The sequence below is a fragment of the Enoplosus armatus genome, chromosome 20, assembly GCF_043641665.1.
Source record: "Enoplosus armatus isolate fEnoArm2 chromosome 20, fEnoArm2.hap1, whole genome shotgun sequence".
NCBI classification, from domain to species: Eukaryota; Metazoa; Chordata; class Actinopteri; order Centrarchiformes; family Enoplosidae; genus Enoplosus; species Enoplosus armatus.
Window position 1 is genome coordinate 17,611,629 of NC_092199.1, and position 23,408 is coordinate 17,635,036.

The window sequence follows — 23,408 nt, forward strand, 5'->3', positions numbered from 1 at the left end:
TCCAAGATAGACATGCATTTATCAGGCATGACAAGACGGTATCCCTCCAGGGAATTGTGCAGAGCGTTTGACTAGGATTTAGATAATTCCAAACTCAGATGAGGACATTAGTTAGAAGCTCTGGGAATGTGTCTTGACAACAATACTAGTTAAACAATGGTTTGCACCCACGGTACATCTCTTGGTCCATTTGGCTACATTATCAAGGCAGGGCTGGATCAACTTGCTAGGGGACCCAGGAGCAAATTTGAGCTTGGAGCTACTATGGAACCATTGCTACTTCTAACGTCTTTGAATTGTGTCATGTTACCTTTAAGTTCCCTTCAGGTACCCACAGCAGCAAACAGCAGACTACACATGGCAGCATTTTTATATTTTGCCCAGAACCCCCCCTGGAAACGATTCAGTATTCCCATGCTGGAATACTATCTGCCCCAGGTTTGCTGCATCCACAACCTATGACATTTGGTAATACAGTTCTAGGTACGGATCACGGCGGAGCGATTGCATCCCAAACAAAATTAGTTTTAATGCTATCACTATTTATTTGAATAAGTTGTTATTTTACTTTCAATGTGTGTGTGAACTTGTATTATCCTGCATTTACCACCTGCTAGGAACTCCTAAAAGGTGGTTAGAACAGCTCTGCAGCTTTGGAGGAAGTTTTCGTATATGAGACAGTAAATTCACAATCAGAATGACATTTTGACTCATTCCCCAGACATAAAACTATATGGATTCTTAGAACCAGTACAAATCAAAGGAGAATTTAATCAGTTGGGAAATACTGTTAATTGTTTCCCCCTTTCCCAACTCCAACCCCCAGACATAAACCTTGTGCATGTTGGCTTTGATTGAATAGGTTTGATAATGGATAGGGAGTACCAACCAACCACAATGAGTATGCATGAGACACATAAGGCATTGGGTCGTCGATTTTAACTGGGGTCCAGAGGAGAGATCTATAATCATTTCCCCTTCTCACTCACGCTAAGGACAGGCCTGTAGGATGAAAATGCAATCGATATCTGCCTATAAATGTACGTTATAAAGGTGAGAGTGTGTGATTGCAATGATTTGTTTTACCTGTTTCAATTTATGAGAAAAAAGGGGGACGAGTGTTTTATCTTCCGGATGATGGGGAAGGATTGCGATAAAAGTACCGTCAGCCAGAGAGGGGAAAAAAGAAAGAAAGATAAGAAAATAAATGGGCTGAGTGATAAGAGTAGTAGATGGCTGAAGGGAGGGAGAAATAAGATTATGAATAAAGAGAAAAATGAGAAAGAAATAGGGAAACAGACACAGAAAAAAAGGAAATATAGGTTTGTAAAGAGAGGTAAAAGGATGAGGGACATTATTTTGAGAGAGTTAGTACATCTCTCGGATGGAGTCCCAGACCGTCCCCCCTATGCCGTCTTCTTCTTCACCTCCTTCTCTCCTCCTCTCCCCCCTTACTGTCATCTCCCCCTGTATCTCTCTCTGTCTGTCTCCCGAAGCTTATTTCCAGTCTTTTCACCAGCACTGGCTTGGAACTAATCCCCTCCCTCAACGCCCCTCTCTTTTTCTCATTCAACTCCTCCATCCTTCTTTCTCCAATGCCACCAGACTGCTGTATTTATATTCCTCTCTTCGTGTCTTGTTTGTTTATTCTCCTCTAAAAGTAAAGGGGAGCCAACGTAGGTCTGGAGGGCAAAGATAAGAGGCTGCACTACTAGGCTATGTGTTAGACTATGTTACAGAGGGAGACCCAAGAAAAGGATGGGAGTGGTGCGTACATGGAAGGAGTAAGAAAGGAAGTGCAAATAATTATTACTTTCAGCAATGACCGTTTCAGACCACTCTGACACACGAATTGCTGAAGTTAAGTGGTCTATGATATATGTTCCTAAATAAACACAAATAAATGTCCATAAATCAGCTCAAAATTGGAAAACAAACATGTTTTTTCTTCGGTATCAATAGTAATCCAGTGATTGTTGTCTGTCTCCATGGTTACAGTGTGAACGAAAACTGCTAGTACCTAATGCAGATAATAACCTAGAACACTGTCAAGCTATTTGAGACATCACAATATTTAGCTTGCCTAAGTAGCCTTTTTCCAGGTACAATACACATCTGAAACATAGTGGGCCCTATTTAATCCATCTGTAGCGCTTGGTCTAAAGTGCATGGTACAAGGGCAGTTAGGGCGTGTCTAAATGCCCTATTCCTGGTTAAACGGTGCATAATCTAGGCGTAAAGTAAGGCGCAATTTTCAAATGGGTTGTATTTAATCTCTTAATTAATCATAGGTGTGTTTTGGGTGTAACATGATTGTAACCAGAGTGTTGTCTCCCATTCCCTTTAAAAGCCAGGTGCGCCTTTGTTGTCATAGAAACAAAACCGTCGCGCCGTCACCGTTATTTTCACTGACTGCACTCATCGCTTCACCCCAGCGCTTTTCTGCTAAAGAAAAACTCTATGTGGACATAGTTCAGTTTCTTAGCCTGATGCTTTTCATGGTTGTAAATAGAACTATTCTATAACATAATATAATAGAACCCCCCCCCCCCCCCCCCCCCACATTGTAGAGAGAGAGAGCTGCAGACCATGAACAGCTGTTTCTACGGCTCCCTCCTGCTGATTTTGAGTCACAATAAATAATAAATGTAAATAAATAATGCTTTGTTTGTGATGACAGTTTAGTTCAGTTTAGTTTTAAATAACTTCTTTTATCTTACTATTTGAACAATGCGCCCTTTAAATGGCAGGCATGCTGTGGTGTGCTGGCTTTAGACCAGGTTTTTGTTGGTCAGTGGAGATAGTGATGCACCAACAATGCGCCTGACCTCATTTTTAAAGGTCCCATATTCTGATCATTTCAGCTCTATATTTCTTATTCTGGGACTCTTGTCCCGGCCCTTTCTGCAGCCCCCCAGTTCCCCCCTCTGACTGAAACAAGCCGTTTTAGACAAACTGAACAACCTCCTGAGCAGAGCGCTCCAATAACTTAGAAAGACTGAGCGGGTGGATGAGCGTCCCTGTAATGGGTGGGTGGTGCTGTGATTGGCGCAGATGACCTGCTGGGGGCGTGGCTGAGTGCAGTGCCTGTATAGTTGTGACATCACAACCTTACAGAAGTCCCGACGGCTTGTTTAAAGGCACAGTGTCTGAATACGGGCTGTGTGCATTTCTCCGTGGACTGAGCATTTTGATCCTTTCACAGTATTTATACAGCACCTAGAGCTGCTTTAGAATCAAACAAGACATGGAAACCTCACTTTCTACTATATGGGACCTTTAAGACCAACACGCCCATGGGTGCAAGTACATGTGCTACTTACACAACAAGGGCGCTGGGCATGAAAATGACAACTGCGTCGTTCAGAAACTAGTTATGACACTTGTGCTGCGCTGTGCTTTACACTGCTTTGCTCCTGGTGTAAGATTGGGCCCCGGATGTCCAGGGGTTAGGGTGTTTAAGGAGTGTTCAGTGTTAGTGCTATTTGAGAAATGATGGAAAACAGACAAAGTGAATTTGATGTTCAGTCGTGATTACCTTTTGCTTCCTTTATTGCTACCTGGCCACAAGTGTAGACAGCGGTAGCCTAGTGTGTGTGTATGTATGTGTGTGTGCACTCAGCCTCTGCCCCATCTCCTCTCAACTCTACCTCACTGCCTGGGCTTCCCCGTAATCAGGAGAGCTTAAAAAAATAGAACAAGCGATGAAATGGGGAGAGGGAGAGAGGAGAGGGACGCACTCCACATCAGCCAAGGAAGGGAGAACAAATAACGGTGAGATTGCGAAAGAGGGAGCGCGTGAGAAAAAGAAAGAAAGAAAGGGAATGAAATAAGTCTTGTGGAGAGGAGACGTGCCCCCTCACCTTCTCCGCTCTTCTCCTTTGCTCTGTTCATAATTCTCCCGAGCACATCGCTCGCTCCTTGCCTCTGATAAATCTTACATTATCGGAGGCCTACAGACTCCTGCTGTGGCTGTTTCTTATCGGGCCTGACTTGCTCAATCTCCCTAAGATTAGCTCCCCAAGCACCCTCACGCACACACACCTAGACAGCAGTAGTAGCACACATAGACACACACACATATTTTTCTGTAAACACACATCCCTTTTGATCTTGTGGACTCACTAGCAGGCTGCAGGCTCCCAGAGGGCTGGAGCAGCTGCACGGGGAGAAGAGCAGCAGTCCTGGGCAGGGGCAGGGGCAGGGGCAGTGGAAAGGTATGGGACAAGGCCTCAAATGGAAGACTCATTCCTCCCAAATGTACAACTGAGCGCCACAGGAAATCATTCCTGCCTGTGGCCATCAAACTGTTCAACTCCTCCCTCTGAGTGTCAATGACGATCAGAAGAAAGAGACTGGAAACCTGGACCTACTTCACCTGCCATATACTACCTCATTATTTGTTCTTTAAATGTTTCAGTGCAATACATATATAGTCATACACGACAGTGCAATACATATATATATATATATATCTATATACACATACATATACATTGTTATTGTATATATTTTTTTACTTTTATTTTTCATTGAAATACTGTAAATATGTTTATTCTTATTTTCTATTTCTTATTTTTATATTTTGTACACACTTTTAGCTCTAAATGTATTCTACTTTCTACTCTTGAATGGGAGCACTGGTACTGTACAATTACCTCCCCGGGGATCAATAAAGTGTTTCTGATTCTGATTCTGATTCTGAAAGGTTCAGGGATCAGAGGTGATTGCAAAGGGAAATTACAATTGAAAGGTGGAGTGGATCAAACTGCTCTCTCTCCTGCCTCTGCTGTCTTTTGCTCTGTGTACACATACTGTTCCACAGCGCCCTTGCAGGATGTTAAATTGTCTTTAGTTCTGATCATCGTCTGTCCAGCAGAGCCTCCGTGGAGATTGTGGGCTGTATACAGTACGACAAGATCTACTCCTGCTGCCTGTATCACAAAGCAAGATTAGCGGCCAAGACAGCTATTTTTTTTGGCTTAATTTAACCGGGGTAGGTCACCATGATAACCTGCTCCAGAACAGGTCAACCTCAGAGGATCAGATCAAAACTTGTCAATAACACAACTACTGACCAATCAGATCAACGGGGAAATTAAAATCATCGTTCCTACAGGGTCCCAACATTGACAAGAAGTACTATAGAGACGTTTTCATAGATTAGCAAAATCTCTTTGCTTTCCAAGATTATCATATCAGATAGAAGCCCTGTTTTAAACCCAGAATAGACATATGTTCAAAATTCATTGTTCAAAAAAGATTTTCTTCTGACAGAGTACATTAACAGTATAATTACAGTTACATATTAATTGAGCACACTATTTAGTTAGGTAAAAAGGTAATTAAAGCTAGAATTACAAATGCAACATTTCGGTGAGATCACCTTTTTTAAAATTTTTATTAGGCATTCATTCATTTTCCTTTTTCATCTGTACTTTTCCTGCCTGCACCAAAATGTCACAATGGAAAACAATAAATGTACTGTATTCTCCATTCTAGACTGGACATGTTGAAATGCAGACCATATTTAAAAAGGCACTTATTTATTACAATTCATTTCGAGCCTTTCTACCAATATTTGGATATTATTCCTACTGTTTCTACCACTTCATCTATTGTAGTTGTGTAATTATTTCTATTATCAGGTATCACTGGTTCATAGAATTTCATACTATGAACTCCAGAGCCAGTTGATAAACAGCAGAATGAGAGCAAAGTGTGTGTGTGAAGTTTGCACAAACAAGTATGTAGTCGGTGTCTTAGATTATCTACCAAGCCGACGCTCAGAGCTGCCATTTTATTCTTCATCTGAGACCTGACAGACTGGTCAGAACTCTTAGCCAAGGTACCACACTTTGATTTCATCGCTCTCTTGAGTGAAGCATCTGGCCTGCAGCAGGGGTTTTCTTCCCATATTACGCTCATTTCAGCTCTATATTGTTATTCTGGGACTCCACTGGAGCAGCTTTGCATGATTCACAGTTGAAAAAGTCCTTGTGTAGCTTGTCCTGGCCCTTTCTGCAAACTCTGAAACAAGCCGTTTTACACAAACTGAACAACCTCCAAAAGCCTGAAGAGTAGTCCTGAGCAGAGCGCTCCAATAACTTGACTGAGCGTCCCTGTACTTGGTGGGTGGTGCTGTGATTGGGTCAGATGACCTGCTGAGGGCGGTGACTGTATAGTTGTGACATCACAACCTCACGGAAGTCCTGATGGCTTGTTTAAAGGCACAGTTTATAATCCAGCAAGACATGGAAATCTCACTTTCTACAGTATGGGACCTTTAATATATGCCAGCTTGTGTATGTTTGGTGAGGGCGGGCCCATTGAGTTTGGTGAGAAACTTGAATTTTAGTTAGATTGTGTTGTTTCCAGCTGAAGGGAATTATTGCTGTAACTCTCAAGTTCTTGAAGGAAAAGAAAAATAATAAATTTCAAGGGGACAAGATTTCATTTCATTTTGTTTATTTCGATAGAAATGTATTATTTCTAAAACTGATTCCAGTGTGATGCTTGGTTATTCATTTTGCTCGAGGTATAAGATAGAGATAAATATTACTGATAGTTTTGTTGAAGAAGTGATACATTTATCTCATCGCAGTGTATAGATTTGGTAGGAGGGTGAAGTAGAGAGGTGACTAAATAAAGGGACTCAAGAGTGTATACAGGTAAAAGAGAAACAGGACAAGATGACCTTAAGTATCCTTTAGTATAAATTAAGTGAGCTGAATTAAAGAACTCGGGGCCCTTCCCTGACTAAAATAGTCTAATAGAGATAGACATACCTGTCGCTGTATGCAGCTGCAGCAGTACCAGCTGGTTGGGCATATCTGTAAGCTGCGTACCCTCCCTGAGACAGAGACAGAGGAATGCAACGTCACTTCAAAGTAGGAACACAAGATCGTCACCAAAATGACGGTGCAAATACAACAACGGACTTCAGGTAAAGCATTGGATCAAATGCTCAAGTACCACATTATTTTATATAATAAAATAACTTTTTACTTACATATATTTCTGCCCCATAAAAGCCATCCTGGTAGACCACACTGCTGACAGAGGATATCACATAAACGTAAACATTAAGCATTTTTTCAGCAGTAAAAAAAATAACATTTAAATAAAGTAAAAATGGTGTTTTTTGGATAAGAATTGCTTACTCGTACAAGTACAATATAAATGTCCTGTCCTGCCTGTCTATGTGTAATAGATTCAGTTGGTGCATGCTCGTAGGTGCATATAGTCATAATGACTTGTTTATGCCTCGGCTGCACAAAGGTGTGTGTACCAAATGTGACGTTACCACGCCTCTTTCACAAGACACGTTGGCTCTGCAAACCATTTCTTTTTGAAATTGTGCTTCATTCAAGAGCCCAGAGAGAGAGAGAGAGAGAGAGAAGGTCACGGGGCAGGACAATAAAGAATTTCACGTATATTAACGTTATTCCTGGTGCTTTCCGAGGTTGAGAGGAACTACGCAAAGCATTTGTATAAGAACAAAGCTGTAGCTCTTTTTTGGGGGGAAAGCTGTGCTTCCTGTTAGCCTTTTTTTGGGCTTTGTGGGCTGTGTGTAAACAAGGGATAAGTGTCTTGATGTACTGTGCAGACAAACCATTTCTGCTTGTGTCTTTCTTTCTCTCGTTATCAAACACAAACACGAGGGCTCACTCAGCACTGAGGACTTGTTTGGCGCACGCCGCCATGTTTGGTATACTCACCACAACACTGCTTCACATGATATGCTGTCTACCGCTGCCTGGCATTTCAGAAAATATTTCAACAATATACAAAACAACAAGCCATGCTATGTTGAGTGAGCATGAATAAAAGACTTGTTGGTGAGCGATGTCCACCACACAAGATATCCAAGCGGACACAATTTACATCATGAGGAACCTTCGCAGTTATAGGGATTTTCCTGTAATGGTCACACCAGAAACTCCTAATTAGCTGTAAAGCTACAGTAGGCAATATTATTGAATTATAATTTCGGTTGAAATAACTCATATTGATCATTGCATGTCACTAACAATATCTAATTGAAGGGCTCCTTCAAAAATGTGTGTCTGTGAGCACCCGCCCCTTTGTATTTAGTCTTTTAAAAAAACTGGACCAGGTCTGAATCAAACATCAGGGTAATCAGGTGTTCAATATGTCTTGATTCCTCTCTTCCAAGTGTTCTGATTGACACTCCAATCCAGAAGGTAGTGGTAATGCACCTGAAAGCTGTTTGCCAACCAACCTACCTCTACCTCTCTAACAGCGCTCGGCACTGTTGCGTTCTTCTTACATCTGCATCAGACATAACTAGCCAAGCACAACAGACGTTAGTTTGTTTGTTAGTTACAACGATTGACAACTTTCACGTTTTGCCTCGATCCCAGTGCATGCATGATTGGTACGTCATTTGGTTGGAGGGGCTTAGCGGAGTGATATGAGCCAGCAGAGAGGTTTATCCCCGGCCCCTCATTTTGCTGGGCTCGAAGTGGAACGTCGAGGTTGTCAACTGTTGTAATTAACTAACAAACTAACTACTCGGCTAGTTACGTCTGACTGAGGTAAGAAACACTATTAGCGCCTCCGAGCCTAGAGAAGAAGCTGCGTCTTCTTCTTCTTTTGTTTTTTAATAGCAGTTGCCAAACAGCTTTTAGGTGCATTACCACCACCTTCTGGATTGGACTGTCAATCAGAACAGATGAAAGGGATGAAGATCAAGACACATAGAAGGTACCTTGTTTGTACAAAGTCGATGTGATTGGCTAGTTATGTGCTAGCTAATCCTGATTGGTTGATTGATTCAGACCGGGTCCAGTTTTTTAAAAGACTAAATACAAAGGGGGCGGGTGCTCACAGACACACATTTTTTGAAAGGAGCCCTTCAACTAGATACTGTTAGTGACATGCAATGATCAAAATTAGTTATTCCAACCAAAATTACAATTCAATAATATCACCTACTGTAGCTTTAAGCACAAATCAATGCTACATTTCCCTCAGCTTGAAGGTACTCTACATCCAAACCAAGCTGCACAATTTATTCTCTTTCAATTTTCAATTGAGGTATTTATTCTTTGTTTTTCGATAGATCTATAGATAGATAGATACCTTATTCATCCCCGTTCAGGTGTCCGTTACAAGCAGTTTTTTTAGTTTTAAACTATAAAGAGCTAAATCAAAGAAAATTAATTTGTATTACCACCATACAATACATGACATCCATTACTCTTCACTCTCAGCCTCCTGCCTCTGTCTCCATCTGCGTTTCTGTTCCTCTCTTTCTTTCCTTCAACCCTAATATGCACTCTCAGACATCTATTCTCTCTCTCTCTCTCCATGTCTCCTCCCACTTCACATATACTAGGTCTCCTGCTCTCTCTGAAGCAGGCGCATTGGAGTGTGCAGGGCAGGTTAGAGCAGTCCATTCACAGCTGAATAAAGAATGACACATTAGAAAAAAGAGACACTAATTTGGCCATTCTGGAATCAAAGAGCAATTTTCTGCTCTATTACAAGGCAGCCTTTTTGTTTTTCACTTGCCATTCTCCAGTTACTGCATGTGTGTATGTGTGAGTATGTATATATTTGTGTGTGTGTGTGTGTGTGTGTGTGTGTGTTTTAGCTTCTGTGTTTGATTGAGTAACGCTGGGTGGATTAGATTTGTGCAGTAGTGTGTTTTCAGTCTTGAAGACCTGTCATACAGTGTCTATTTGATTACATGTGTTTGTTTCAGTTGAATTTGTATGTATGTGTGTGTGTGTGTGTGTGTGTGTGTGTATGTGTGCAAGCACTCACGCTCCATAGGCAGGGATAGGTGGAGGAGGAGGTGCAGTGCGGAATGTGTTGTAAACGGCGCGACCCCTCCCTCTTAAATGGGCCCCTCTATAGGCCACGGCTGCTCCTGTACTGGGGTATGGAAACCCTGTCACTAAGAGAGAGTCATCCAGACACACACACAAAGAGAGGAGAGAAATACAATATGTTAAAACACAAAGTTTTTCTTCTGCAATAAAATCCCTCTGGAACATTTAAAAGATATAGCTGCCATTGCGTTATTCTTATTCTCTACAAATCCCATGAAAATGCCAAAACCAAGAATGTGTCTCTGTCTGTGGCTCCAAGCCCATTGGCCCGGGGATCAATAAAGTATTTCTGATTCTGATTCTAATTTAAAAATAACTTACATATATTTTCATTTTTAAAAAAGGCTCAGTAATTTAATAAAACAGCTGGTCACTGTAGCTTTTGGCAAACGCAACTCAAACAGGAGGAAAAAGTGCATTTGTTGGGGACTATTTTCAGCTGCGTATTAATACATATTTGTAACATGTCACCCAGTACAACAGTGTCGACAGCAATGGAGTTCTATGGAACAGAGGGATAAAAATGTCAGACTTTGGACACACACAACACTTGGTAGTTGGACAGATTCATTATTTAACTTGAGCAAATTCTAACGTGTTGACTTCTGACAATAACAACTGAACAGGATAAAGCAAAATATTAAAAAAGGATGGAGGGATAGGTAGAATGGAATGTTCCTGGCATATAAACACAGAGGGAGGGAGCTACGCTGGCACAGACAGCAAGAGAGGCACAGAGGCCCTGTGTGGAGGTTCGGCTCAGTGTTTGGCAGCAGGGACACAAAGCAGATGGCGTGTATTGTTTTGGAGTGGCAGATTCAGCCCGTGGCCATCCTTCATCATGCATACACACACACACACACACACACACACACACATAAACACACACAAGGGTCACTCGTATGCCCCTTTCACACATGCAGTCTATCCCCGAAATGTTCAGGAACATTTCCTGCATGGGCATCACGTGTGAATGGGAACAGGGATCTATATTCAGGGAAATCTGTACCGCCAATTTCCCACTTCGAGCCCTCGTAACATTCCAGGGGAAATGCCGGTACGCCTGTGTTGTGAATGAAAGCAGTAACATTGCAGGGACGAGCAGGTAAAGGGTTATGTCCGTCTCACATGGAGCGAGCGAACCAATCACAAGACGCACAAGAGATGATGTATTTGAATCTCTGGCAGGTTTTGACAACTGACAATTAAATACACTGGCCCGCCATGTTCCAGAAGACAATAAAACAAGAATGATAAGAGACGTCTGCACCGCGTGTTACGTTACTGACATCTTCTGGACTGCATCTATTTCAGGCATTGCCATGGCATGTGTGAAAAGGCGCAAGACGGAAATGTCCCTGCATGTAGCTGCATGTGTGAATGGTGAAAATCACTAGTGGAGCTTGAAAAGTTATCCCAGTAATTTACCGGGAACTATGTGCGAAAGAGGCTTTACAGGCACAGGGTGGCATGGTGATGTGGCATGTGAGCTGGTTTTGCTGAAGGTCCCTGTTTAACCTTCAGTCAGCAGGGTAGCAAGGCCTTCACACACATACACACACCTCCCCCTCCTTATGGGGACTTGGATCTTTGTCCTCCTAAATAGGTACTACACGGTGGATTCTGGGAATACATTTGTAGTGGCATGTATTAATTTATGCACCCAACATGATATTCTGATGTGCATATTATTATTGGCCTAAAAGTAGTCAAATTTAATTCTCCCACCCCTTCGCAGATAGCGGAAGAGGAGAATTCCGACTGAAATAGTCGACCAATGGCAGATTTACATCTGGTGAGTCAGACTAGAAAAACACTGACCAATTCTTACCATTGTTTCCCACACTGTACAGACTGTTCAAACGTTCTCATACTATGGTTAATAATCTAACGCAGATATAGCTAGTGATATATTGTTGAAATCATCCTTGCATTCCCATGCTGTGTTTCATTTTTTAAAAAAAAAATCTTATTTTCATATATATTACATTTAACCTTATATGGCCTTAAACCTTAGTTAACCTTTCCACCAACATTTGAAAAGAGCATTTTGTGTGTCTGCAACAAATAATCAGGAATTTCTGCTAATTTAGTGTCACTGCTTAAAAATATTGATATGTTGTGACATCACAACCTTACAGAAGTCCTGATGGCTTGTTTAAAGTCACAGTGTCTGAATACGGGCTGTGTGCATTTCTCCGTGGACTGAGCGTTTTGATCCTTTCACAGTATTTATACAGCACCTAGAGCTGCTTTAGAATCAGACAAGACATGGACATCTCACTTTCTACTATATGGGACCTTTAAACTCCAATTATACTGTATCACTTCCCAAGCACCTGAGTGTCTCCTGATATGGATGACTACACCTACTGTCTGCAGCAGCAGAGAAAAACACAGTATGCTACAATGTAAGTGCTCAGACACAGAAATATCTCTCTCTCTCCCCTCCATCCACCTGTCTCTCTCTGTGGTGATGGAGATCCTCTACCCTCTGCTGTGTTTGCCTCTGCCTACTCTAACTAGTCAGACAACAGCATTATTATGCCACACAGCCAGCACAAAGTCCACTGGTGTTATACTCTGAGCAAAATATCAATTTCCACCAAGTTGCCTCACCTTCCCTCTCCTTCTTAATGTCAGACAGTCACGCACAAATCTCTCTTTGTGTGTGTGTATATGTGCCAGTAGGAGTACTGTACGTGTGTATACGCATATGAGTGAACATAGGACGGATATGTATGTGCATGTCGTTGGTGTGTGTATATGAATCGGATGATAAGCTATGGCTAATGCATGCTACAAGGGTGCTGTAATAACCCATGAATCATAGCAGGGCCCTCTGCTTGACAGCCAGCAGGCCCATAAAACAAACAAACAAACAAACAAACAGCCACTAATACACACATGCATAAAGTACTACACTCTGAGGGCATGTACACACATACATGCACATCTTATCTGGTAATGTAAGCGGCGTTACACAATTAGTTGTGATGTTAGCTTTGCAGCTAGCTTTCTGTGTGTGTGTGTGTGTGTGTGTGTGTGTGTGTAGGTCTCACTGTGTTTAAATACATCACACCTCAATTCCAAGGACAGCGACAGAACGCTGTTTTATCATGGTGCGTCTTTACTAATTGGGCTTTAAATTGATACTCTGAAAAATCACAAATCTTCACGCCACGTTTCAACAGTGAGGTTGTATGACGTTCCAGCGAATCGCGGTCATTTTTCAGTGAGCAGACACAGTCAAATTTGACAATGATGACATCAACTGGAGTGGCGGAATGAGCTGCAATAAAAGTTGAAGTCTTTCAGTAATGGATGAGGAGCCTGTTCAAACGCAGCACTCGCTTCAGATGTAAAAAGCAGAATTAAAGGTATGCAATCTGACAGAAATGGTTTTGTGGTTGCTATGCATCTTTGTCTGTCTGTCAGTCTCTCTCCCTCTGACCGCCCACCTACAGTCTGGATCTGCTCAGGGTTTCTGCCTCTTAAAGGGAGTTTTTCCTTGCCACTGTCGCAGAGTGCTGTCTCATGGTGGGAACTGTTGTAATAACATTATAAAGAATACAACCCCCTCTATATGCAAAGTGTCATAAGATAACTTCTGTTGTGATTTGGCGCTATATAAATAAAAATTGAATTATAGTATTTCCATTCAAACTGTGGGACCACCATTGCCCTTTTACTCAAAACAACATATCGGTGTATGATGCATTCGATTGATTACATATCTGTTGTAGAATCGATCAGTACTACCATGGGAAGACAGATCCCATTCAAGTATCAATACATATCATCATATATATCATGATTTACTGTGTTTATAAAAGGGAATTTCCAGGGGTACTGAATCCCGGCCCAAAAATGTGTGTTATCGTTGCTCGGCATTCAGTCACAACATCACAAGGACTCAACAGGAGCCTTATTTAAGATCTTTTATTCATTCCTTTGTTTGTTTTCTTCATGTACTCCTTATTGATCTATTTATTAGACATTTAGCCATGAATAAATGCCCTCATTTAGCAGCAAGAAGTCGTCTGTGTTTTTCTTTGGAGCGGAAGACAGAGGTCAACGTATCGAAAAGAATTCCTTCTGACGAGACTGATCAATTTAATGAGTGATTTGGTTTATTTATTTTCTTTCAATTAAAGCACCAAACTTAATTAACCCTTTGAACTCTGCAATAGAAATGGTCCGCCAGTGCCTATATTGGAATTTTAGCTTTATTGTGATATGAAATGCTTCATACCCATAAAATCTGTACAACCCAAAATAATGTAAGTCAACATACCATAATAATTGATAATGGTATTGAAATTGTGTCATAAATAAAGAAATCTGACACATTCTTTCACATTTTTTGCAAGCAACCCCCCATTTTTCACCAAACGTAACGTAACGTAAAATGACGTCATCACAAGCATACAGCGTGATGAAGTGAAAGGCAGAAGCCTCAGCCAAAGATCCTCTATAACAGAAGATGGCGCATTACAAGCTGCGCCAATGGTCATCCTAGGTCACCGCCTTATTTTTATCCGTCTAATAATATTCTCTTTTTCCCTCCAAAAACAGTTACATAATAACGATAATAGTGTTATTAAGCAGCGGGGCGAAAGAATGGGTCATAATCTGTGCTCACGTTCACTTCTCCCACTGGAGACCTGCTGCTCGTCTCCTGAATGGGCGCCTTATCTTTCTGCTGCAAAAATGCTCTAGCTACTATAGTTTTTATTTTAGATTGATTTAAACACAACAGCGCCCTGCTGCGGCCGTACGCCAGAGGTCTGTTTTCAGGAGGTTAACATTTTAAATTCGTTCATACAGCATGGTTCCAGTCGTGGCACTGTATGTAAACCTCATGACAAATCCCTGCTTGCTTTTAAAACAACCCCAGATTGATTCAGTTAAAAAGAGGCGGGGCCAATAGCTGACTGTGATCTTGGCCGGCCTTGGACCAATGACGGCGCGCCAATATGACAAAGCCCAAAGAGTTGATCTAATGTCGCCCTTCCAACTTGCAAATTTTTCAGCATATGTTAAAAAGGCCCGAGACCGCTTGCCTTGTTACTTCCCTGCCTGCATTTTGCATTTTAATCTAGAGCTGCTTTGCCAAACTCTGCACACACACACACACACACACACACACACACACACACACACACACACACGTTTGTTCTGCTTTACATATACTCAGTCTAGGACACAGTCAATCAATCAGTATTACATTTCCCTCATTGTCCTTCATGCCCATGCAGCCTATTTTACTCACACACACAAACGCATGCATGCGCATACACACACACACACACACACACACACACACACACACACACACACACACAAAAACCTGTTTCTCTGTCTGTGATGCACATGCAGTCCACATAGGCCGAGGCTGTTATGCTGATCAAAAAACATTAGAGGAAGTCTGTTCTCCTTTCTCATCAGAGTGTACTCCCTAGACCAAGCTTTATTACTGATTTCTTTTTTAGTTTATTGTAAGTTAATAGTACGCCTCCTTGTATTCTTATTGTTTTCCCAATTTGTCTTTTTCAACTGTGATTAATGTAAAAGTAACATGTTCCTGCGCTGAACACCTTCCCTCCAATTCGGCATGTCCCTCGTCTGGAATGTCTTATTATGAAATGTTGTACAGGGAGTGCTGAATTTCAGTGCAACAGCTTGAACACAGAGAAGGCAAAAGTTAATGAACCTCATGAATGTCTCCTAGAAATGACGTTTACATAGTAGTAATTTGAATTTAACACCGCCCAGATTACGCTTTTTATCAATATAATGAGTAAACGTTGTTAATTAACGCATCTCGGCAAGCCACAAAATGTCACTCTAATACTTCATGTATCTGCAAATTGTTCACTGAAAGCGTATTTCAGGTTGAGGTTTAAAAAGTCAACAGTGACTTGAAGCATGAGACAAAACATTTTTACTTTGCTAACATTGGCTGTAATGATAAACCACAATCTTTCCCTAACCTCTAACCCCTGTCTGCAGTGTCCCACCACCCACTCTTCCTCCTCCTCCTCCCTACTTTACAAATCCTATTCTCCGCAGGGTAAATAAACGCAGCACTTCACTCAATTGAAAAAAAAAAACATTGGTGGCATAATCCGGGCAGCAACTGCAATTTCTAGAAAGACCTACATTTGTAGGATTAATGTAAATTCAAGGAGAAATGAACCTTCGCACCAGAAACTGGTTTACAGAGAAATCAGGTTAAGGCAGGAAACCAGAAACTGCATCCACATGCACTGCTGTAAACTGGGGCCAGTTGTTCAAAACATTTAATTTGTATCAGGATGATCTTGATTTCCTAACCAGGAATCAGGTAATCCTTCTTACTGCTGTACCACTTTTTCAAAGACAATTGGGATTGAGATCACCCTGATCCAAAATCCAACTTTTTAGGATCACCAATACTGGATGGTAGCACCAGATAACAGCCAGCAGGGGGCCACTTGAAGTGTTTTTAATTTAAGAGACAGACCAACAGAATACCAACATGCTCTTCCATCTGTAATACTTTTTAAATTGTCAGACTTTTCAGCTGACCCACGATAAGCCAATTACAACATGAATGAATAACATGAATTTACTTCAAATACACATTTTTAACACAAAATTGACGAAACTGCATGTCCACTGACACAGATGTGGGACGAGGGATCCAATTGTTCAAAACTACTTTTGGCTGCTTCATCTCATTGGAAATAATTTGATCACAGTAATAGTTAAGAAATCAAGTACAAAATGTAAATAAATGTATTTAATTTTGATCAGTTTCAAAGTTTTTATGACATTTAGATCCTGAAATCCCCCCTGAATCCACCCTTCAGCTGGGATCAGAATCATAATCCTGTTTTTTTTTGGATCACAGTGATCCCAATCCTACTAAGAAGTTCTGAACAACACAAACTAAAGGGTTTTATCCAGATTAAAAACAGGATTGGATTACGTGATCCGAAATCTGATTTTCAGGATTTCCTTTTGAACCTCCCATTTTCAAGATCTGATCCAATCCGATATCCGTAATCCCATCGGATTACTTTTGAACAACTGGCCCCTGGTTACTGTAAAAACAGCATCTACATGCAACATCTCATACTGCTGACCCCCATTTTGACATATATATGTAATATGCATGCTTTTTTTAAAACCATTTGAACCGAGGGTGCAGTAAGAGGACAATTTAATGTTCAGCTGTGGAAACTATGAGAGTATAGCTGTGTGTAATTGTGAGTGTCTGCTTGTTTTGGTGCGTAACTGAGCGTGAATGTACCAGAGAGACTGTACATCTATGCTTACATGTCTTGCATGTGTACCTACATTCAGGTATTCATGAATGTGTGTGCACGCGGAGGTCATTCGTCATTCTTCTGAATGGGATTTGCACACAATAAACCTGTAGCCGAGCCCGGCAATGGAGATGGAGTGCACTGTCAGCTAGCCAGGATTTATGGAGGCCGATTCAGCTGATGGGTGCTGGGAAAGCCGTCTGATAAAGGGTGATTAATTGCCCTTACATCTCGCTCTACGTCCCTGCTTTACTCCCGCCCTAAACTAGATTAAATGCACTCATAATTATTCCAGGAGAAATCCCAATCCCACACTTTTCACTTACAGGTGGAAATTTGAATTTTTCTTACGATGGGGCTGAGAGGAGAGAATTAGGAATACCTGTGGGTGAATGAATTCCAGTAGATCTGAGCCACAAGAAAGATTCACATAACGAGAAGAAGGTGTGAGCAAAAAGAAGAAATGCAGAGAGCAGACAGAACAAAGGCACGGCTGATTTCCCCCCTGTCCTCTGTCGTGTAGTTTTCCCTCTTCACCATACGTCTACCCCGCCATCCATCCCTCCTTCCTCCTGGGACAAAGGGAGCCATATGGTGTCGTTTAGGCTCGGCAAAAACCTTAGTGGTGCATTTAAGACCACTCCACGCATTGGCATCCTATAAATTATCCAGCCAGATTGAGTATGCGTGAGTGTGTGTGTTTCCTATATACTTCTATGCATATGAGGACCAGAGCTGGCTCATCAATTACAATATTGCGACAGCTGTATCCAGCCATGGAAAAACTGTAAATAACTAGAATGTTATTTTATCGTCTATTGTACTAATACTAACTTGATTACTATATATATATATATATATATATATATATAATTTATTTCATTTGTTTACTTCATTATGTATTTCATTCCATTAATTAATATTGTTATTCTCATTACTTTTGCTAATTTCATGTAATTGTAATTGTGCTTTGGCAACACATGTCAAATGTGATGCCAATAAAGCCTAAAAAAATTGAATTGAAAAATTGACTATAATGTTAATTGATGAGACGTATTGTGTTTATGAAAGGAAAATGATGTCACATGTCACTGGATACTGTAAATGTGAATAATGTTCTTTGCTGCTTATTCTTGGAACTTCAATGAACAAAAACGCAACAGCAAAACATTTTCAGCTCAACAAATAGTTAAAAAGACTTAAAGAAAAATGGATATACAAAAATATACTGAAAATATGTACATTTAATTGCTTTGAAATGTATTGCTGTGTGAACAGAGCTCACTGCTCATTCATTTCTATTGTGAAACCAGTAAAAACTCAAAATGTATCTGCCTATGTCTGTCAACGTTTAGGTAAATATATAAAACTGAAATGAGCAGACTATGGGAAAGTCAGACACTTCTCTGAGTTACAGGCTCAAATTTTCTTTCTTTCTTTCTGTAAAAACTTTCAAAGCCAAAGCAAAATGGTGCTCATTGTTGAATATGCTGTTTGGGACTGGACCAGACTACGGTAGAAGAACGAAAGAAAGAAAGAAAGAAATTCAGTAGTAACAGTAAGCTGCTGCTCTGCAGCTCAGGAGGGGTTGAAGAGGTTAATCAGCCAGAGAGACACTTAATTCGGTAACATTTAAGTACTGCTTACTGTGTATGTTAAGTGAGTTTTAGGAGAACTGAGAAGGAATGTAATAAAAAGGTAGACTATTGTTAGACCTGCTAGTGTAACAGTACTGTTATATGTGTGTATGTGCTGCTGGACAGATGGAGCAGTTTTGTATGCACCTTTAAAGACATGTCTGAATATACATGTCTATGTGTATCTCAATATAAACATACACCACAAACTCTCACACACACACACACACACACACACACACACACAAACATAAACACAAACACACACTCACACACACACACAACCACGTGCAGGATAGATCCACAGGCTGTAGTACAGGGTGTGAAGGAGGTCATCTGAGGTTGCTGTTTGGTTGGGTGGGTGGATGGAGGGATAGAAGGCGGGATGGAGGGACAAGGGGCAGAAAAGCAAGAAAAGAGGGAAGGAGAAATAAAAGAGATGGATGGCCTCTCTCTGTCAGGGCGGTTATTTAGAGGAGTGCTGTAAAGCTGTCTGGGAATGAACAGATTTCAGACTAATGAGCAAAAAGGAGAGCGGTTAAGGGGGAGCGGACAGTCTCAGCACTTCTACCAAATGAAACCAAGCTGCCACTTCAAACTGCACACACAGCAGCCAAATATGGACACACAGAAACATGGAGATCTGTAATCTGTTCCAGGACACTCGCACGTCTTTCACACAACACGTGGGAAGGAAGGCCAGGAAGGAAATAAAGGTGAAAAATGAAGGGTGGGTGAGAAATAAGGATTCTACAGTACAGCATATGTTCTTCAATGCATTTTTCCCCAGAACTGTTTGAGTCTTTACCTGCATAAAATTCAGGACCGTATACCGCTCCAACGACTGGATTCAGCTTCCAGCCTGCACAGGAGACACACACACACACACACACACACACACACACACACACACACACACACACACACACACACACACACAAGAGGGTGAATGTTAGCATTGCTGCAAGAACTTGTATCTGTCTGGATTTCCAAAACAAACCTTCTCTACAGAATCAATGTACTATTACATTTTCACTTTTAAAATACAAGCTATCAGACAAATATAGCAGCAAAGGCTGGATACTATCCAACAAGGAGTTATACTGTATTTATTCTATTATGTTGCAATATGCTCTGCGAAATTTGAAGATAGTCTCTTTGTTGGATTTTTACAAAACTTTCCGGGCTGGTAATTCACATATGTAATTGTCAGGGGTGGATGTCTCTCATAAAAAAGAGACATGAGCTCATGAGCCACAAGGTTGCTTAGCAGTTAGTGGCCCCTAGCCATTGGTTGGTTTGTTATTCATTTGATATGCGCATGTGTGATTTCCTGAGCACGCCTACTGTATATGCAAAATTAAATTTTGTCTGTAATCTTTTTATAATTTGGACCCAACTGGGGACTCTTCTTCTTCTTCTTCTTCTTCTTCTTCGTCTTCTTCTTCTCATACTCTCATGCAAATGATTAGTCATATGAAATGTTGATTATTGTGCACTGCCGTAGTTCTTTTTCTATTTTTATTCACTTGTATTTTTGGTATTTGGCAACAGCTTTGCTAAACCACCGCTGAAGCCAATAAAGCAGATTGAACAGAACTGAGGGAGAGAGACACGAGTTGGGAGGAAAAAAGCCTCTATGTGTGTGTGTGTGTGTGTGTGTGTGTGTTTTGCTTGGGGCCTGATGACAGTGACAAATGGAAAACCCTTCAGGGCTCATTCTTTCTTTCTCTGCACCCTCAAACAGCATGGAGGTGCGTGTCTGTATGTGTGTGTGTGTGTGTGTGAGAGTGTGTGTGTGTGTGTGTGTGTGTGTGTGTGTGTGTGTGTGTATGTGTGTGAGAGCGTGTGCGTATGTGGAATAGAGGTGCTGACAAGGTCTGGCCATTTAATTCCTTCCCTCGTTCATCCATGTGTCCGTCGTGCACTCCCTCTCTCCCTCCACCACTCTTTCACTCCGTCCACATGAATGAGCGTCTGTGAGAGAGATGGAGGAGAGAAACACACCCTAAAGGCCCTTCTCTCCTTTTTTTCTTTTTTCTTTTACCAATGACTCCTGGCTTCTTTTTATTGGCTCTATTCATTTACCCATTCACTCACTCGTCCATCTACCAAATTCTCCTCCTCCTCCTGCTTTAACTCCCCCCTCCATCTCCAATCTTCTCCCTTTCTGTGCCGCCCTTTTCCTTTTACCCTTTTAACGCCTCTCCCTGTCGAGTGCGAACAAAGATTTTTGCTTTGCTATTTGCATGATATTTCAAACCAAATTGACTGCCTGTTTGACAAATAGTGGTTTCAATAATCAAACGTGAACAACTCTTTTTGTGTGCAGGCAGAATCTGCTGCCTGGTTGCCATTTGTAGCTTTGGATTTCCTTCCCATTACACAGTGCAAGATCATAATGATTTACTTCTTCTCATAAATATAACCATAAGATCTGTCGCTCTGTAACGCAGCCATGTCTGATACTGGCAGTGAAATGGAATGCAAGAAAAACAGGAAACTAATGAGTAGAAGAAGAAGAAGACATGAGAGTGAGAGAAATAAAAGGCAAGGAGCTATAGCGTGTTGCAGGGATGACGTACTTTTGTGGGCAAACCCGAAAGTTAGCGTCGCCCTGGTTCCCTCCACTAAAAGCCAGTGGGATTGTACCGTGGGATTTTGGATTATTGCAGAAAATAAACTCTGTGGCAAACAAACGTTTATGATACTTACACGATTTGTTCAGCAAGATAATCTTCACTCATGAACACCACTTTTATGATTTCTTAAAGCCTAAATGGAATCACTTTTAAGAGAATATAGATAGATATAGATATATAGACAGATAGATATAGAGTATAAACACAACGAGGACTTTCCATGTTCGGCATGAATACGTTTAATGTCCGCGACAACCTCTGTAGTCTCATTTAGCCACTTGGAAATCTCTTAAGCTTGTGTTAACCACAGACCTTATTTCAGGCATCTAACCAAAAACCCCATTCAAGAAACCCACTGACTTCCAGACGAGGGAGCGGGAAGTGTAAAAATGCTGACTCATTTCCGGGTTTTAGGACTCATTCCTGCAGCACTCTGTTAGAAGATGTACAAAGGAGCTCAGAAGAGATGGAAATAAGGCGGAAGTCTTACCGTTTGTGTAAGGGTTCGCCACCTTTTTGTTGGTCATTACTCTGGCTGTGGCATTGTTGACCTGTCAGCAGACGGACAGCGGTTAGTGTTCGGGCAGACCACGCAAAAACATACACAAACACACAGAAACAAGCAAAAACTGTGCATACTGTGGATAATTCACATCACAACCACTCTCCATGCCATGTTGGTACTTTATCATTTCATCAAGTGAGTGCTACATGCAATGAGTCAAATGGTGAAAACAACATCAGAGAAAATAAGTGAGAGAGAAAATCCAAACGTTTAAAAACTGGAATGAACGCACACAGACCCTGAAAAGTTACAAAAGATTTCAATTTAAGATCCGTTCTGGATGTGTTCTTGTTTCACAGTGTAATTTCCCAGAACATGAGTTTACTGGTTTCCCAGGTGAATAGTTTTCTAGGTAAAAAAAAGTCCTGTGATACAGTAAAAAAAATCTGAAGTATCTGAAACAGCCTCAGGATTCCTCTATTAGATGAACCCTAGTGAGTTAAAAAAAGGAAAAATATAAGGGAAAAAAAAAGTGTGAGCGGGCAGATTAGCGTAGTCCCCATGCAAGAGGATGGTGACATCAAAATGGGACACTAACTGCTGAGGTTTGAGGGTAACACATTTCTAACAAGGTGTTAGGCACACTGGCAGATCACCCATTGCCATTTGGAAAGTTTCTACCTCAAACCAAAACCACTGTGACATCATGCACAAGGCCACGGACACAAACACACGACACAATCCATCATGAGCAAAGTACAATTCACCATTTGTGTCAAAGAAAAACAGAACAAAAAACACTGCAACACACTCACACACTACTTCATAGGTCTGTCTTTCTCTTCGTCACACACATACACTTACGGATCAGGGTTCAGCATGCAGCGTTCAAGGTGCAGCAGGCACGTGGGAGAGATGGAGGATGGAGGAAGAGATGGAAGGTAAGGGAGTATTGCAGGAAACGTCAGGCAGGCAGAGAAAGGAAAGACAAGTCAGGGGGAGGATGAAGGGAATAAAAGAAGGAGAGGGGGAGGTAAGAAGAGACAGGAAAAAGAAGGCACCTCTATTTTGCGTCCCTCTACGATTGTACCATTTAGTTTCTCCCGTGCACGGTCAGCGTCTGCGCTCGTTTCAAATGTTACAAACCCAAAGCCCTGCGGGTGACCGGGAGGTGGGGTTGAAAATCAAACGGCAAAGGAAAGAAGAGGTCCAGAAATGAAGTGATGAAACAAACGGGGAAAAGAAGAGAGAAAGGGAGGAAAAGACACAAAGCACAGATGAGAGCGCTGCAGAGGTCTGGAGGAGGTCTAGATCTAGAAGCAGTAAGCCAGAGAGACGTCAGGCTGTTTGGACAAACAGGAGAAAACAGAGCTGGAGTTACAGTAGGGGAAGTTGGGAACACAGGACATCAAACCACAGACAAGAGCCCTGATTATACTTCAATT

The 23,408-nt window shown here is 41.4% G+C and overlaps 1 protein-coding gene across 2 annotated transcripts in view; it reads right to left on the reverse strand.

Annotated features, from left to right (window-relative positions):
* Positions 1 to 23,408, reverse strand: part of rbfox3a (RNA binding fox-1 homolog 3a) — a 168,129-nt gene that overhangs the window by 2,803 nt on the left and 141,918 nt on the right. For both annotated transcript variants that reach the window (XM_070927700.1, XM_070927699.1), the window contains 6 exons: positions 23,025 to 23,117; positions 21,949 to 22,009; positions 19,625 to 19,678; positions 9,796 to 9,928; positions 7,013 to 7,052; positions 6,789 to 6,853 (listed from right to left, as the gene is read on the reverse strand). In XM_070927700.1, the coding sequence (XP_070783801.1) occupies positions 6,789 to 6,853; positions 7,013 to 7,052; positions 9,796 to 9,928; positions 19,625 to 19,678; positions 21,949 to 22,009; positions 23,025 to 23,117 (446 nt within the window). The remainder of the gene's footprint in view (positions 1 to 6,788; positions 6,854 to 7,012; positions 7,053 to 9,795; positions 9,929 to 19,624; positions 19,679 to 21,948; positions 22,010 to 23,024; positions 23,118 to 23,408) is intronic.